A 16,631-nucleotide genomic window follows, 5' to 3' on the forward strand; every position below is an offset into this window, starting at 1 on the left:
ATTGGTGATCTCATGAGTAATTTTAGAAGGAGACTCCAACCGTTGTACAACGATGAGATCACAGAAGAGCAAATAGAACCGGAAACAGTTGCTGGCTGCAGATAAAAACAGAGATATTCACAAAGGGGTCAAGAGAGAAATGGCAAAAGCGGTATTGCACCAAACTCCATTCCTTTTGTAGTGTGCTGTGATGTAGCAGGCAAATACAAAAAGTACCAGAGCTGGCATTGTGATGAGACACTGCTTTGATGAAATCACTGTATCCCAAGGAACTCTGGGTAGAAGGTCCTGGCCAAATTTTGGCTGTGTTGGAAAAAAGCTAAGTAGAGTCAGATCTTCTTAGAACTTGGTAAGAGACTGCCAGGAAATCCTGAAATTGTTAGCTAGGAAGGAAAGTCAAAAGGATGTCCAGAAGAAGGCAATGGCAATAGCGTTTCCATTTTGCTATCAGGAAAACTTTGTGAAAATGTTCAGGAACCATAAGGTCCTGCTTTATGAAATAATCTACCATTTTATATATTGCACAGGATAGTGCCTCTCCCATTGAAAATTAAAGACTGATATCACTTTTATACTACAAACCAGCACATATACATTTTTAATCTTGGATCACAGATCTTCTGAGCAGACTTTTTTTTTACCATTGGGTCACAGAACCCCCGAACCTCTTTTGAGCTCTTTCTGGGAATCTCATTCACTGCTTCCTGAATTCTCAATCATACCTAATCCTTCCCACTTCTAAACCAAAGGCACTGGAATCAGGCTGGGCAATAGGGAAGTTGCAAAGAAGCTATACTTCATCCTTTTTATTTCACTTAGGATGAATAACATTGCTGCTTATATATTGGCAAAGTGGGGGTGGGGGAGTGACACGCTGCTGCCCCCAGAGAGTTCTGTCATTTTTCAAAGGGATGTTTTTTTCAAGTCAAAATGTCTAAGAATCAATGAATTAGCATATTGTACAATTTGGTATATATAGACTAGACTAGACTAGACTAGACTAGACTAGACTAGACTAGACTAGAATAGAATAGAATAGAACAGAATAGCAGAGTTGGAAGGGACCTTGGAGATCTTCTAGTCCAACCCCCTGCTTAGGCAGGAAGCCCTATACCATTTCAGACAAGTAACTGTCCAATCTCTTCTTTAAAAATTTCAGTGTTGGCGCATTCACCACTTCTGGAGGCAGGTTGTTCCACTGATTAATTGTTCTAACTGTCAGGAAATTTCTCCTTAGTTCTAGGTTGCTTCTCTCCTTGATTAGTTTCCATTCATTGCTTCTTATCCTGCCTTCAGGTGTTTTGGAGAATAGCTTGATTCCCTCTTCTTTGTGGCAACCCCTTAGATCAGGGGTGTCAAACTGCCGGTCCGTGGGCCGGATGCGTCATCCGGAAGCCACGCCCATCCCATTGCCAGCAATGGCAAAATTGTCCTGATACGTTGTGCGATGTCACATGACGTCGCACAACGTATCAGGACAGTTTAATGAAAAGAAGGACTAGGGGTGACATGATAGCAGAGTTCCAATATCTAAGGCAGACAGCCTTAGATATTGGAACTCTGCTATCATGTCACCCCTAGTCCTTCTTTTCATTAAACTAGACATACCCAACATATGTTTAAAACAGGTTAAAATAAATCAACTGCAGATACTAAAAATCAGTTAATTCACAAAATATTGTAAAATTCTTTTCCCCCCCCAGGCATAGAGTTGCAATGTATGCTTTCTATCCAGATTCCTATTTTTGCTGGAGGTGAAAAACAAAAAAGTTTAAAATCTACATATTTATTTAGTTAGTTAGTCATATTTGTATAGCAGCCCATCTCACAGGAAATGATTCCTAGAGTTGGACGGTGTGATTGAGATCATCAAGTCCAACCTTTTGCAAAACCATGTTCTACAAAGTGCTCTTACCATTAGTACTTAATTTCTGACCTTTAATCAGACTCTGCTTTCTTGTAATGTAAATCCATTATTCAGTATCCTGCACTCTGGAACAATAAAGAACAGGTCTTGACCTTCTGTGTGACATCCTTTCAGGCATTTCAAGAGTGCTATCATGTTCCTTCTTGGTCTTGTCTTCCCTAGGCTAAATGTACTTAGCACCTTTGATCTCTTTTCATAAAACTCCATCTCTAGTCTTCTGAACAACTTGTTGTTCTTCTTTCAGCTTATTTCAATTTTGCTCAGTGCTTCTGAAAGGATGGTGCCCATAACTTCACACAGCATTCGAAGGGGGTTCTGACCAAAACAGGCTAGACTAGAATAATTTCTCCTGAGGATTTGGAAATCGCATTTGCATTTGTTACAGCCACATCACATTGCTAGCCCATATTCAATTTGCAATCAAGTAATGTTCCATGATTTTTTTTTGAAAGTGTTGTTACCAAGCCAGATGCCTCCAAATCCAGTGGTTCTCAACCTGTGGTCTGCAGACTGCTGGGGGCCCACGATGTCGTCACAGGAGCTTGAAGAAATATTATGATTTAAATCTTAAGTTAGGCCTTTTGTGGTCCGTGGCCACAAAAGGTATTTAAAAGGGGTCCTTGGTAAAGAAAAGGTTGAGAACCACTGCCCTAATCTATTCCTTTCAGCCTTGTGAAGTAATTCAGGCAAGAAGCACATCCAGAAATACTAGCTCTAACTTTATTATAACCTTATTTGAACAGAATCATTCATGTCTGAAAGTACATCTCTCCCTCCTTATTTTTACAGTCCAAGAAACTAGGGAAGATCCCTAGTTTTAATTCTGGTTAGTTTGTTGGGGTTTAGCGCACTCCATTTAATTCAAGAAAATGGGTTAATTCAATTATCAGTTTAAGCATTTAGATAATTACCTTCCTGTTGAAGTTTACCTTGAATAAATCCTTTTTTTTTTTTTTTTTTGCTTGCCAGGATCATTTTGGGAAATGAGGGTTTCTTGATTGTAGTAACCATTTTGTGAATGGGCAAGTCCTTCTTTCACTATAGCCATTTTAATCCACACTCTATTCTCAATATATGCCAATCAATGCAAAATATTGGAGATCCCTAAAGACAAGGTATGTGACCCTCCAAGCTAACAGCAATACACCTACTGTGTCTCATATCCTCTGTAGGTTCTACCCTCTGTAGGTTGAAGTTATCTGGATGATCACTAGATGGTAGCAAAGTATCAGAATTTTCTATATTCCTTTGCCATATCTACAGAGAATGATTGCTGGAGGTTTTCAAGATCAGCTCTTACGTTCATGACTTATTTATTTATTTGTTTGTTTGTTTGTTTGTTTGTTTGTTTATCATATTTGCATAGTCGCCCATCTCACAAGAGAGTAACTTGCCTGTATACTGATGGAGCACAATTGCCAAAACAGAATACAGAGCGCTTATCTGCAGGTCTGAATTAATGGCAGAATACAAAGATGCCACGATTCATAACCTTTCTCCAATTCCTTCCTTACCTCATCAAATGAAGCTTCATTCTCACAGTTCTCAAGCACTCGAGTGTAGAATGAGAGACCTGCAAAATCCAAACAGAAAATGATTTTTAATATTGATAAAACACTGCGGAAAGACAAAGCTGATTGTTAGAGTAAAAGAAGGACATCTAAAACGACCGTGTCATATTTTATATCCACATGGATATGATAGAATTAATTCACAAGTTGGATAGGTTTTTCATGCAATTAATTATCTGCATAGAAGGCAATGCAACAGTCAGGAGCTGTCAAGTCCACACATTTGTTCTGAGTCAGGGGAAAAGCAGGAATTCTCCATTAACTGTAACTTCTATTATTCAGATGACAAACAGGAAATCTCACACCAGCCATAAAGCATAATAGTCACGGGTTGCATTTACATAATATATTTTATATGGTTATTGAATAACATTATCCTGTTTATGGGTTTGCATGATATATTTACTGTAAGAGTGAAACAAACACATGGGCTATTTTTGACTGACATACTAGGGTACATAAAGGAAAGTAAGATTATCCCTAACCAAGCGTAGCGTGTTGCACGCATGCAGCAGCTCAGTTTTCAACTGATCTCATTAAACTTTAAGATTGTCTTACTCTTCTTCGGTGTACCTAACCTCATTGTAGCATCCTGAATTTTATGATGAAATTATTTATTTTGTCACTTTAAAGTCAGGCAGTCTCATTACTTAATTCCAGAGCAAGTTTTAAGCCTAAAAATATACACAAAATCTCTTCAGATATAGATGATTTTATCATATTCATTTTTCACTTACTAAATTTATATTCTACCTTTCCTCCAAGAGCTCAAGGTGATTTCCATGGGAATCTCCCTGTGCAACAATAACTCCGGGAAGTAGGTTGGACTGAGAGAGACTGCCTGGCCTAAAGTCCACCAGTTTATTTCCATAAGCGAAGGGGGACTTCAAACTGGATCTTCCCAGTCTTTGACTAATAGTTTAGACACTACACTATACTAGTTACTCTGCCACTTAATTTTATTATAAAATAAATGCACCCAAAGTAATGGATGCTCACTTTATTTAGATTTTCCAAGACAATATTGGTCAGATCAGCTGAAGGATTGTTATAACAGGGCAAACAATGTTGAACCATATGGACAGTTCCCTATCTGAATACCCTTTAGATGTGTTTGATATATTGCCCATAACCAGTGGTGGGATTCAAACATATGAACAATCGGTTCTCTGTGTGGATGCCACTTCCGGAAGTCTATTCTGGGCCTGGGCAACAAAAAATTAGCTACCGGTTCTGCCGAAGTGATGCGAACCAGCTGAATCCCACCACTGCCCGTAACCCTCAGTAACCTAGGACATGGTTTAGTGTTTGCCACTTCTGGAGGGCCGCAAAGGAAGGCTAAATAATTTTTCTGGAGGACCCATCTGACAGTTCCTTCATACACAATATAGAACCATAGAATCATAGGACTGGAAAGAAGCTTAGAAGTCTTCTAGTCCAGCCCTCCACCCAAGGCAGGAGTCCTTGTATCATCCTGGACAAAGGTCCAATCTTTTGTTGAAAACTTCCAGAAATGGAGCACCCACAACTCCAGGAGGCAAGTTAGGAAATTCCTTATTTCCAGGTTGGGTCTCCCTCTGACAAACTTTCCCCCATTGCTTCTTGTCTTGCCCTCAGGTCCCATGAATTGACCCCCTCTTCCCTGTGACAAACCGTCAATATTGGCAGACTGCTCTCAGGTGTCCCCTAAGTCTTCTTTGTGTGCCTTTCCCCCCTAATTCCTCATACTGAAGTATTATTATTCAAGCTCACTGTGACTCTTCACTTTATTAACATTAACACAAAGAGCGATCTGCCTTCAGGCCATTAACTATATCAGACGAGACTTATGGATGGCATTTGGACTTTTCTGTAAGATTTGTGGATACTGACTTTTCTACTGGTTGGAATTCTTTTGTATCCATTTCATCTCCAGCCTATTTGATTAACTCATTTGCTTGGGGGGGAAAGAAAACATTAAACCAAAGGAGCCTAAATGTACAGTGGCAAGAGCCTAAAAAAACCTGACGCATCAAACACCTTATGAAGGGAGTAAAACTATCAAAAATTGTTAATCCTGGAATGACACATACAAGGGAAGATGATAACATGGAATTTACTTTTCATTCGCCTTTTTCTTTGATCTCTACTTTTTCAGTTTACCAGTAGAGGAAAATGTTATTAAAATGCTAAAATATATATCCCCAATTCCCAATTAACCTCCCCTGAAAGCTAGCAGGACTTGTTCATTATTAAATCTGCCTTCTTCTAGAAATAAAAGATTGCTTATTTTTCAATTTTATTGTGTTGTGTAACATAGCGCGGCAGAATTTGTTGTTGTTAATTACTTTTTCTCTCAGTTTAAAATTCAAATATAGCTAGAGAGATTACAAAATAGGAAACCTTGATAAATGCCCCATAGGATTGCAATCACAGTTTCACTTATATAGGATTTGGATAATTGAAAAAAGAAAATTATTATTTCACTAGGTACAGGCAATCATCTCTTTATTTACACATATAGATCCACTTTCTGGGAGCACCCATGCTGGTTGAAGCAAAGAAATCTAATTTTTCAATTAGGTTTCCAGTCATTTCTCTATGAAACAAGATGGTATTGTTGTAGGTATTATCAGTAATAATAACACCCAACAAGTCTCAATAATTTGCAAGCAATATAGGTAGCTCTCAACTTATAACCACTTGTTTAGTGACCATTCCAAGGTAAAAGAGCACTGAAAAAATGACTTATAACAGATCCTCGCACTTATGATTGTTGCATCATCCTCACGATCACATGATTGATCACATGATCAAAATTCAGCAACTTGGCAAGTGGCATGTATTTATGACACTTGCAGTGTCCCGGTGTCACATGATCAATCACTAGCTGGCTTACAACAAGCAAAGTTAATGGAGGAAGATGAATTTGCTTAATGACTTCATAATTTACTTAAGAACTAGTGATTCATTTAACAACCAAACTAAAAGGTTGAGGTATACATGCTTAATAATTTTGGGGGGAGAAAGGGGGCTTATGAGGGCCTCCTTAGAAACTGGATTGGTGGAACAACCAAGGCATGGTTACCACATCATGAGAAGGAACCATTTATTTTCTATTTCTCCTCCTTAAAGTATCCCTCTTTAAAGCCTGTATTGGTAACTTGGCAAAAATGTTACAATATTTAAAGGAAGCTGTGTGGCTTTCCCTTCTCTTGGAGTCCATCACTGCTTTTTAACCAATACCCCAGGAGAAAGGAAAGGCCTGGCACAGTCAGTCAGGAGGCATCCCAGCACTGAATTAATATGCAATATAAATTACATATGAACAAGAGGATCAATGGCTTCATGGACTTGAATTGATTTCAGTAATTTAATACTGTTGAAAGAAACCTAGATTAAACAGCAAAACAAAATACACAGCAGCAACACTAGCTACTTCCAGAACATATGCTTATAGTATGCAATATTCAAACTGCATTGTGTGGTGTCAACAGGAGTGCATGTTTGGTCATTATCTATCTTTGATCTCCCTTTTGTCTGTTTGGAATAATTTGCTTAGCCAAAAAGACCTGGAAAAGCATGATGAACAGAGGATTTTCTCAAGGACAGCAGCAAACTCTGTGTCAAGTGATGAGGTAATCAGGAGATTCAGGCAGTTCAAATCAGTGTAAAGATTTATTGCAATCTTAAGCTCTCTGCAAAATCTGAGCTACTAATGGTCAAAGCAAATTGGCAGTGTATAAGAGTCAAAGGAATTCAAGGTGGGCTAGATTTAGATCTCTTGTGGGCGTGAAGGGACTCATGACTAATGACACGTTTGACCTTTCCCTCAGGCTCAGTCTGGTCATCTCCTACAGTCTATTGCTGTTTCTCCTTTCCTTGTCCCCCACTGAAAGCTGCCTTGAGTTATGAAAAAGGTGGGATAAAAATATAATAATCACAATCATATTTCTAACATATGCAAATGTTTTTCTCAGATCTGTACATATACTTATAAAAAAGAAATCTACACAGCTGCAGTCTGAGGCATGAAACTACTGGCAACCTTCTAGAGAGAATTTGGAACCATGGCTCCCTGGGGAGAATCCCTTTACACATTATTTTCCCTTAACTGATCTCAGAAACTCTGCAAGCAACATTTTTCATTGGCAGAAACAAAGAAAGTGTTATAATAGGAAGAATCAGCTAGAAGCACAACATGAATATTTTGAACTATGTATTGTTAAAAGAATGCACAAACGTATGAAGCATTTGTACAGAAGTTTAGAAAGTTTGGACATAGCATATAAGTACTGCTTGAGCAGGGTACATAAGATTGTCTGGGACACTACACCTCCTCTTCACGACCTGCTTTCCTTGTTACCTTCTGGGAGGAGGCTTCGGGGTATCCGAAGCAGAACATTCAGATTCAGTCACAGTTTTGTTCCATACAGTATTAACCATGTGAACTCTCAAGCTTCCTCTTTCTGCTATGTATTCAAGATGGACAGTGATGAATATTTATCTTATTTATATGTAAGTGTGTAGGTTTATACCTATGTTGTATATAGCATGTTTATATGTGTATTATGTATGTGTATACTTTTGAGAGCAAGCAACAAAATTTCATTTTTAATGTGTACCAATGTGCCCACAGTAAAAATGACAATAAAGGTTATCTATCTGTCTGTCTGTCTGTCTGTCTGTCTGTCTGTCTGTCTGTCTGTCTGTCTATCTATCTATCTATCTATCTGCTACTATGGGAGTGAGTTGCGAGGGGTGCTAGGAAAGAGAGACTGAGGAGGTAGATCAAGTACTAGACATCCATCATTTAGGTTAGCACCTATTTGTGTTTAATTAAAGAGTTAAACTGAATAGTGAAATTATTTTTCAAAGAATGTTTTAGTAATGGCTTGTTGAATAATTCTACTCTATAAAAACAGTCTATTGGGGATTAGCCACATAATTTCCCATGGCCATTGCAGTGCCTATGATGCTAATAGTCGGTGGCTGCTGACTTCAAAAATTAATACGTAAGAAAATAAATCAATTAAAGAAGGATGCCAACATCTCATAAGGTGACCAAATTCAAAAAACTCTGTGTTCATAGTCTAACATGAGATCTAGCATGAGATTAAAGTGTTTTTAATTTGTAATTTTAAACAAATTACAAAATTAAAGTTTACCTATAAACACTTTGGTATCCACGTGTTGTGCAGTTATGTGATGATGTGCACAATTTCAGCTCTACGCCTCAGACATCCAGATCTCATCATCTGCCCCCCAAAATCATCTAATACTTTTCAGCCACTTCAAAATAATTTTCTTTGCACTAATGCAGAAAGCTTGTCACCACTTTCTGGAATGGATTTTAGAGTTCCTTCAAGGAATCTTGATTTCCCTCATCCTGCAGAACCCCCCATCTGCTATTTTTTATCTCACTGTGGATTGCTCTTTATAAAGAAATGTAGAGATGACATCAACATTCACCTCTACTGAAAATTCCCTACCCCAGCACTTTTCTTTAGGTTATATGATATATTTTATTTTATTTTGTATCCTACCAAGGTGGCAGATATATCTAATCCTCCTTCCTCCTCCTATTTTCCCCACAACAACAACCCCATGAGGTGAAGTGAGCTGAAAAAGAGTGATTGACCTAAAGTCACCCAGTGGCTTTCATGCCTAAACAGGGACTAGAATGATCAGTTACATAATTGAATATTGAGAAGAAGGGACCAGAAATACATTGGTTGTTACAAAACATGTTGTAACATTGATCAGTTGAGATGTGGATGCATATATTAATTTGTTTCTCATAATGGACATATTGAATTTGGTGCTAAATACACAAGCTACTTACAAATACTTTCACTGGCGCTGTAAAGTTTCTTGTGCAGCATTTATTCTAATTGGTAGCCAGCTACTCAATGATTATTAGGTGACAAGACACAACATGTCCATGCTGGCTACAATGAATGGGGTGACTTATAAATGTGATGATAAATAAATAAAAAGCAAAATAGCTATTGAGGGACCAATCATCTCTCTTTTTAAAATACTTTGTAAGATCTGTTTCCTTTCCTCTTTTGGAGACTTTGTTCCATCAGAGAGGCCCTGTCCTCCTCCAGGACTCCTTTGCACAAATATCTCTGTAGCAGAGGTAATCTCAGTTGGCTTCCCATTCAGACTGGAGGGTACTTCTTTAGGGAGGTTGTTTGGTTTGGTCAGCCCTTCAAGGTAAGAAAGGGAAGGAAAGAAGCAGCAGAGAGTCCAGAAATGCTTTTTATTGTTGCAGGGCAAAATAACTGAATCTTGAAATCTTCTCTGCCCCATCTTATACTAAGCAAACTCAAGACAGAACTGAATTGCTTTCTCATCCTTTCCAATTTCTCAGGACTGAGTAGTATCTTCTCCTACTACAGCTCTTCAGTGGTCCCTGCCCCCTTTCCCAAGACCATCTCCACACTCTTTCACAAGACATATCATAGACAGTCTCTTAAGCAAATGCATTTTAGTGGGTGTTTTCTTGATTTGATGTATGAGACATTGTTTGGAACTGTATTTCTTCTTTCGGTGTTCTTAAAATGATTTGTATTTTACAATTCAGGATTTTATGATATGTAGCTGCTGTTTCCTTGTGAGAAATGTACATTTTGGTGCAGAGAAATAGCCTTGAGCAGCTGTACCAGAAAGACATCCCAGCTCTACAACTTGGGGCCTTTAATCACCTCCCAACTTTCCCAACCCCTCCAAGTTTCATTTCTTTCAAGAAAAAATAAGTAAAAAGGTTTGGTCTTTTTTTTTTAACTAAAAGAAGCACTAACTGGGAATTGTTCAGCTATAGAACAATCTAAAATCCAGAAGCAATCTTTATTTTTTATGAATGCCTGAAGCATTCTTAGGGAACAAAAATGGTTGATTCTTGCAATCAAGGGCTGCTTTTTGAAGATATTCAAGAAAAATACAATGTTCTGAAGCTAGTGGGTATAAAAGTCAGCATGCAGTAGGAGTTGTGCCCCTTATATTCATTGATATTGGTTGTTTTTAGGATAGTGTTTAAGCCTGACTTTACATCTGCCTAGCCTTTTTTTCAATAATTGGGGGTAATGTGCATGTTTTGCCTGTCTCAATTGTTTTGATTTGAGTCTCTTGCCTCTATGTCAGGAGCAACCAAAGATTGATTGATTACATGCCATCAAGTCATTGTCAATTTTTAACAACCAATAGATAGATTTTCTCCATGATGATCTACCCCTAACTTGGTGCTTCAGCTCTTCCAACTGCGCCCTCATTGTCACTTTAAAGGAGTCTATCCATCTTGCTGCTGGTTGTTCTCTTCTTCTCTTTCCTTCTACCTTTTCCAGCATTGGAATCTTCTCCAGAAAGCTAGGACTTTGTATATTGTGTCTGAAGTAGGATAATCTGTGAGGAAACGAGAGCACTGCGTTCATTTGATGCATTGATTTGCTTTCTTGGCTCTCTATAGTATTCCCAAAACTTTTCTCCAAAACCAACGTTCAAAATGGCTGCAGATGTCTGCCACTTCATTACATGTGTAACAATGCTATAGCATAGTGTATAAAAATGGAATTAGACTTTATAGCCATGATAATGACTTTTTGATAGCAGAAGTTAAATATTTCTGGATTATGCTGGGTTAAGGATGGTTGCCTTCAGACTTCCTAATATCTTTATGTGTGATAATCTATCACAAGACCTACATTTCAATCTATTTTGAAAGGTCAGTTGTCAGTCTAAATAAAGTATAACTATATGCAGTCAAATCCTTTTCAGAAAATCAGATCAGGAATCTTGCTTTATACCTGTATCTTTTAGAAACTCACATCTGGATCGCACAAAGCAATTTCCCCATCATCGAGTTGGATTCACTTTAATGAATTAGAAGAGAAAAACTAGTATGCTATTCTTTCAGCAAGTTGATCAAATTTCACATGCAGAGGTTTTCAGTTGTAGAGAGTAAGCCATTTAGTCTTTTGCAGGAGAAAAAAATTCCAGATCCAACAAGTTGCATGGTACCTTTAAGTCAAAATAATTTAAATTCTTATTTTAACATCTATCTAGTGCTTTGGAATCTGAACCAATCGATGATGATGATGATGATCATCATCATCATCATCATCATCATCATCATCATCATCATCCTCTAAAAAAAATCACCATCTCTAACATCTAATCTTTTCTTTTGCCTAGCATGTCTTTTTTTGGTGCCAAGATAGACATATTGCTCAAAAGCCTGTATCTTTCTTCCAAGATTTATTGTTGTTCTTTTACAAAAATTACAACAAAAAGACCACAATGGAATCATTATTGTTTATGTGTCCTTGCTCAAACATTTTTCCTGATGAATTTTCCTCTGTACAAGAAATACAGGCCTATGGAAAGTAATTTTAGTGAAAAATCTCCTAAAGGGAAAATTACCGTAGTTAAAATGATCTTGACAATATTACTGCCACCAGTTTCTAGTAATCTGCAAACTTGATGAGACTGGCAAATATATACATTCAGCTATGTCCAGCACATTAATCTCCATAATTTTTTTGTATTATTATTTGGAGCTGCAGAAATTAAAAGGTCATTGTGGCAGTTAAGCATAACTTAACCCTGAAAGGGGTAAAAGTAAGATCCATTGTCAAGCCGGGTTCTATTCCTAGTGATGTCTTGGACATATCTATGTACTTTTCTTGTCAACAATTTAGACATGGTTTATTACTGTCTACTTCCAGGATGTGTTTTTAAAGTTCTCAATCTAGCCTCCACCCTGGTATTTTTTGGGTGGTCTCCTGTCCAAGGACTAACCAGATCTGGCCTGGCTTAACTTTCTGAAATCAGCCAAGGCTAGCTAAGTACTGCCACCAATCTAGGTAAGTCATGTGAATTTGTTAAGCTCCCCACAAAGACTGATTTAAAGCATCAGACTGAGGGACTTCAATAGTAAATAAGAGAAAGTAATGAACACATTTTGAGTCTTGGACCCCTGCTGTTTCTTGCTCCAACAATTTGTCTGGAGTTGAATCTGGAAAAGAAATAAATGCCTAAACTAATAACTGCAGTGACTTAGGGCAGAGGTCCCCAATCTTTTGGGCACCAAGGACCGGTTACATGGCAGGAGGTTTTTTCACAGACCAGAGGGGATGTGGTTTTGTGTGCTGCCTGCATCCCGGTTTGTGCGGCCCGGTTGCTGGCATGCTGTGGTCTGGTACTGGTCCACAGACCGGGGGCTGGGGACTCCTGACTTAGGGTACATGAGGGAAAGGATCCAGTAGGGCTCGTACATGCACATTTTAAATGCTAAACTAATATATTGTTTATTATGTGTAAATATTGATGCCACTCTTCTGTAAAACTTCTAAGTTTGCAGCTCAATATTACATATACGCATTCAGAAAATAAACAAAACACATGCTCTCCAGAACACATCCTCTCCAGCAGCCAATACTCAGATAAACAGGGATTTAACACCAGACAAACAATCAAGCAGAAAACAATACTTCAACCAAGGCATTACCAAGGAGAAAACCACACCCCCACCAACACTGGCAGGGCAAGCAACTGTACAGAAACCAGAACAAATTCCCACACTCTCTTGAACTGATGATATAACCTAGTTGTATAATGAAACATCTGCAAGCAAACAGCCAAACTCAGAGAGCACCAAGAACTCCACAAAAAATTAAACAAAAATAATAAATAAATAAAATCCTGTCATCGTTACTGTATAACATCAAAAATAGTTCCAGGGATACTTCCTGTACAGGGGCATTCCCCATTGCATTTGGGATAGCCCTAGATGATAATGACTTTGGTTATTGGTTCTTTGCCTGAGACAGCACATTTCATGGGCAAGACTTGGTTTGGTGGCTTTAAATTTCCTACTGCGGTTACTTACTTCTGTTACCATTGGCAGAATCTTCCACGGTAGGTTGATTGGTCCCAAAACTTGGAAAAACTTTGCTAGTTTCTTACTTATTTCATCAGACGGTATTATATCACATGGACAAGACAAGTAGCTTTTCCTTTACTCCCCAGCACAACACTCCAGATCAAACTGTCTATTTAGGATAGATTGCTGTAGGATTTTCTTGATCTAGCCCTGAACTCTTTTTGTACCATTTGCCCTGGCAAACGTGATCATAAAAACAGGAGTACCTCTGCACATATCCAGAATGTCCCTCCCTCATCTTTAATAATAGAGAAGCAGAGAACAGTATTTTAAGGCCAAAGATGGGATTTCATGCCACAAGATTATTTTTATCATCTATCAACCTCAGGGAGCAGCTGTATTTTCTGAATGGGGCAATATGCCTCAAACCATTTCCAAGGATGAAGAGTATTCCACTAAATCTCATGGTACTAAGTCGTGAGCAAGAACCATTTGAGGGAGAGCTTCAGATTGCACTGGAGTAAAATCTGTCATGAATGACTAAATGGGGAGGCGAGGTTCCAAAATTCAAGACGCATTTAAAAAAAAGAACTGGGAAAAAATATTTTGAATCAGCATCAACATTGTAAAAAGTTCTAAGTATTAGGACTGCAACTTCATCGTATCCTCATATGTAACAAGTGTGCCATTGTACATTACAGATCTTGTTTGCAAGTTATCCTTGACCTTAGATGTAGGGGCTGTGTAAGTTGCAGCTGCTTTTGTCTTTTACTAAAGAAAAATACCCTTGAAGCCTGTGCCCAGAAGCGATAATGGGCATTTAAGAACCACTCACATATACACACAAGGCATGCACAATGTTTTTGAAATAGGAGATATAAAAACATTCCTATCACACCAGCCATCTATTTTTAAAAAGTGTAATAAAAAGCCACAATTTTTTAACAGTTAGGATTAAAATATGTGTAAAGAAATACTCCTTAAACCCATATGGTTGCATTCTTTTTCTTTTTCCCTCATCAATTATTTTCTTTCTAATTCTTTTTTTCCCCCCAAGTTTTATTTCTGCTCAAAGCTGGGAAGGGGACAAAGGTTGGTCCTTATAATGAATTGGGGCAGCAGATGTGTTGATTGGAACTGATGTGGGGTCTAAGGAGATAATTTAAGTAGGAGTGTTCCAATCGAATACACTCAGGATCTAATCCAATATGTCTAATTCAATTTATCAGAAAGTCTCCAGATTGTGTTTCTGGCATAATATTTCTATTCTAAGGTGCATGCTTACCTCTGTTTGGAAATTTTGCTAGGCTTTCCACTTATTCTTGCCGGCCGGTTGACCTGACCTGAGATAGTTTACAGGTAAATATATTTATATTTTTGGACACAAGGATAAGCTGGTGTAGAAGTTAGACAACTATCAAGAAATGAGGGTTGGATTTCTTTAACTTGTTTGGGCATCATCAGAAAATCAAGTTGATTTTTCTTTTTAGTTGATGAGGTCCATGCATTATTTTCTCTTACAGCTGGTTCTGAATTTTAGAAAACAAACACCTGAAAATGCAAACCATTTCACTTTTAAGTCCAGGATGTTTTCCCTGTGAGAAGAACAATATTATTTGATATAGTATCTCAGAAATAATACTTATGACATTCTTTGTTCATATATTGTCATGTATACTAAATGCACACTCTATGGAGGTGTCATGCAATAGCTGTGATTCTAATAGAACATATAAATTGAAAAAAGTCAGAGCAGATTTTATATCAACTACAAATCATAGCCCATTTCTCCAGTAATCATTTATACTGTCCTTCAGTATAATTCAACACTTATTCTGCCAATGTAACAGGGGCGAGGGCAGGTGTTATATTGTCTCAGTGATGATTAGATGATGCTATAATTGATTAGTGGAAAATAAGTTTATCATAACTTTAGTCAAGCCATTCTTTCCAATTTCAGCTCTAGCTCCACTCCCCTAGACAACCTGAAGATCAAAAGGTTTACATTTTGCAAATCAGCATTAGTGCGAGCGCTAACTTTCTGCAGTGCTGTATAAAAACAATGTGGATTATTATATATAGTGAGCGCTGTAGAGAACAGTGGCAATGTGTATCTTTCAAAGCTGTGTGCATACACTCAAAGCAATACTTTGTATGCCAGCGGTTCCAGGTTCAACCCCGGCATCTCCAGCAAAAGCTGAGAAAGCGCTCTGCTCAAAATGGGGAAATGTTTCTGCCAATTCTTGTTTCAGGATCTGACAAACTGCTGTTTAAGAGGCAACTTGCTTGTAACCCCTATCACAATTCACTTGCTATTTCCACCAAATGGGTACCTCATTGTAAAAACCTTGCCATGTCTGAAGCATTGCAGAGATGCAGGAGTGTGCCACATGTTACACATTTTCAAAAAATGTGAGATTTAAAATGACCCTGAAGTTCTTATTGGCACTCTTCTTCTTCTTCCTGTCTGTCCTCATTCAAAAGCTCAAAAATGTCTACTTGTGTAATTGCAAGCACAATCATTCTGTGAATAAGAAAACAAATCACAGTCAACAATAACATACTAACTCAGTCCTCAGATCTTAACGGGATGGAAAAACTTTGGCTTGGAACCTCTGAGGGTTCTTCGGACATAATGTGGCTCCAGACTGAAGGAGCTGCATCACCAGGGCTTGCTGACTCCAGAACCTGCCAGTTAAACAACAACAGCCACAACTCCAAGTCGCACTAGTCCAGGCAAAATAGATGCAGGAGCTATTCTTTTCCAGAATGAAGCCGCCCAAACACTAGGAGAGTGAGAGCATCCTTCCCCAGAGTCATACCCTTGTTCTGCAGGGTTGAGGCTCCTCTGCAGAGAACTTTCCCTTCCCTGGGACATGCAGACCGGCACACAAACAGGCACCTATCTTGCAGCATCAAAAAGAGCACCTCTGCTGCAGGCTACACAACTGGGGGGGGGCATGTACCTCTAAAAGCCACCTTGGCTATCCTGTCCGCTTTGCCTCTCAGGTTGGTGACCTTCTTCAAACGCACGATCAAGGCCATGGTGGGCTGGTGGCCGGGAGGAGGAGTGCGCTCTGCTGTTGTTGCTACAAAGTGCCAATGAAAGGCAACGGGCACAACGTTTGGAGCAGATATGGGGATCCAGCCGGGCTGCCTTCAGAGCTGTGTCACCCTCCTCTTCTCTTTGCCTGCTGAGCCTCCGTGCAGCAGCTCTTCAGCTGGAAAGCGACCTCCTCCCATCCCGGTCCAGATCAGGAGCTGTAAA

General features: G+C 38.6%; 1 protein-coding gene across 1 annotated transcript in view; it reads right to left on the reverse strand.

The window, feature by feature from the left end:
* The window catches only part of OTOF (otoferlin), a 145,090-nt gene extending 128,682 nt beyond the window's left edge, over window positions 1-16,408 (reverse strand). Inside the window, exons 1-2 of the mRNA XM_015817746.1 lie at window positions 16,330-16,408; window positions 3,442-3,500 (exon numbers count right to left, since the gene is read on the reverse strand). Coding sequence (XP_015673232.1) covers window positions 3,442-3,500; window positions 16,330-16,408 — 138 coding nt within the window. The remainder of the gene's footprint in view (window positions 1-3,441; window positions 3,501-16,329) is intronic.
* Window positions 16,409-16,631: the final 223 nt, after the last annotated feature.

Source organism: Protobothrops mucrosquamatus, unplaced genomic scaffold (genome assembly GCF_001527695.2).
Source record: "Protobothrops mucrosquamatus isolate PMUCROS unplaced genomic scaffold, P.Mucros_1.0 scaffold633, whole genome shotgun sequence".
NCBI classification, from domain to species: Eukaryota; Metazoa; Chordata; class Lepidosauria; order Squamata; family Viperidae; genus Protobothrops; species Protobothrops mucrosquamatus.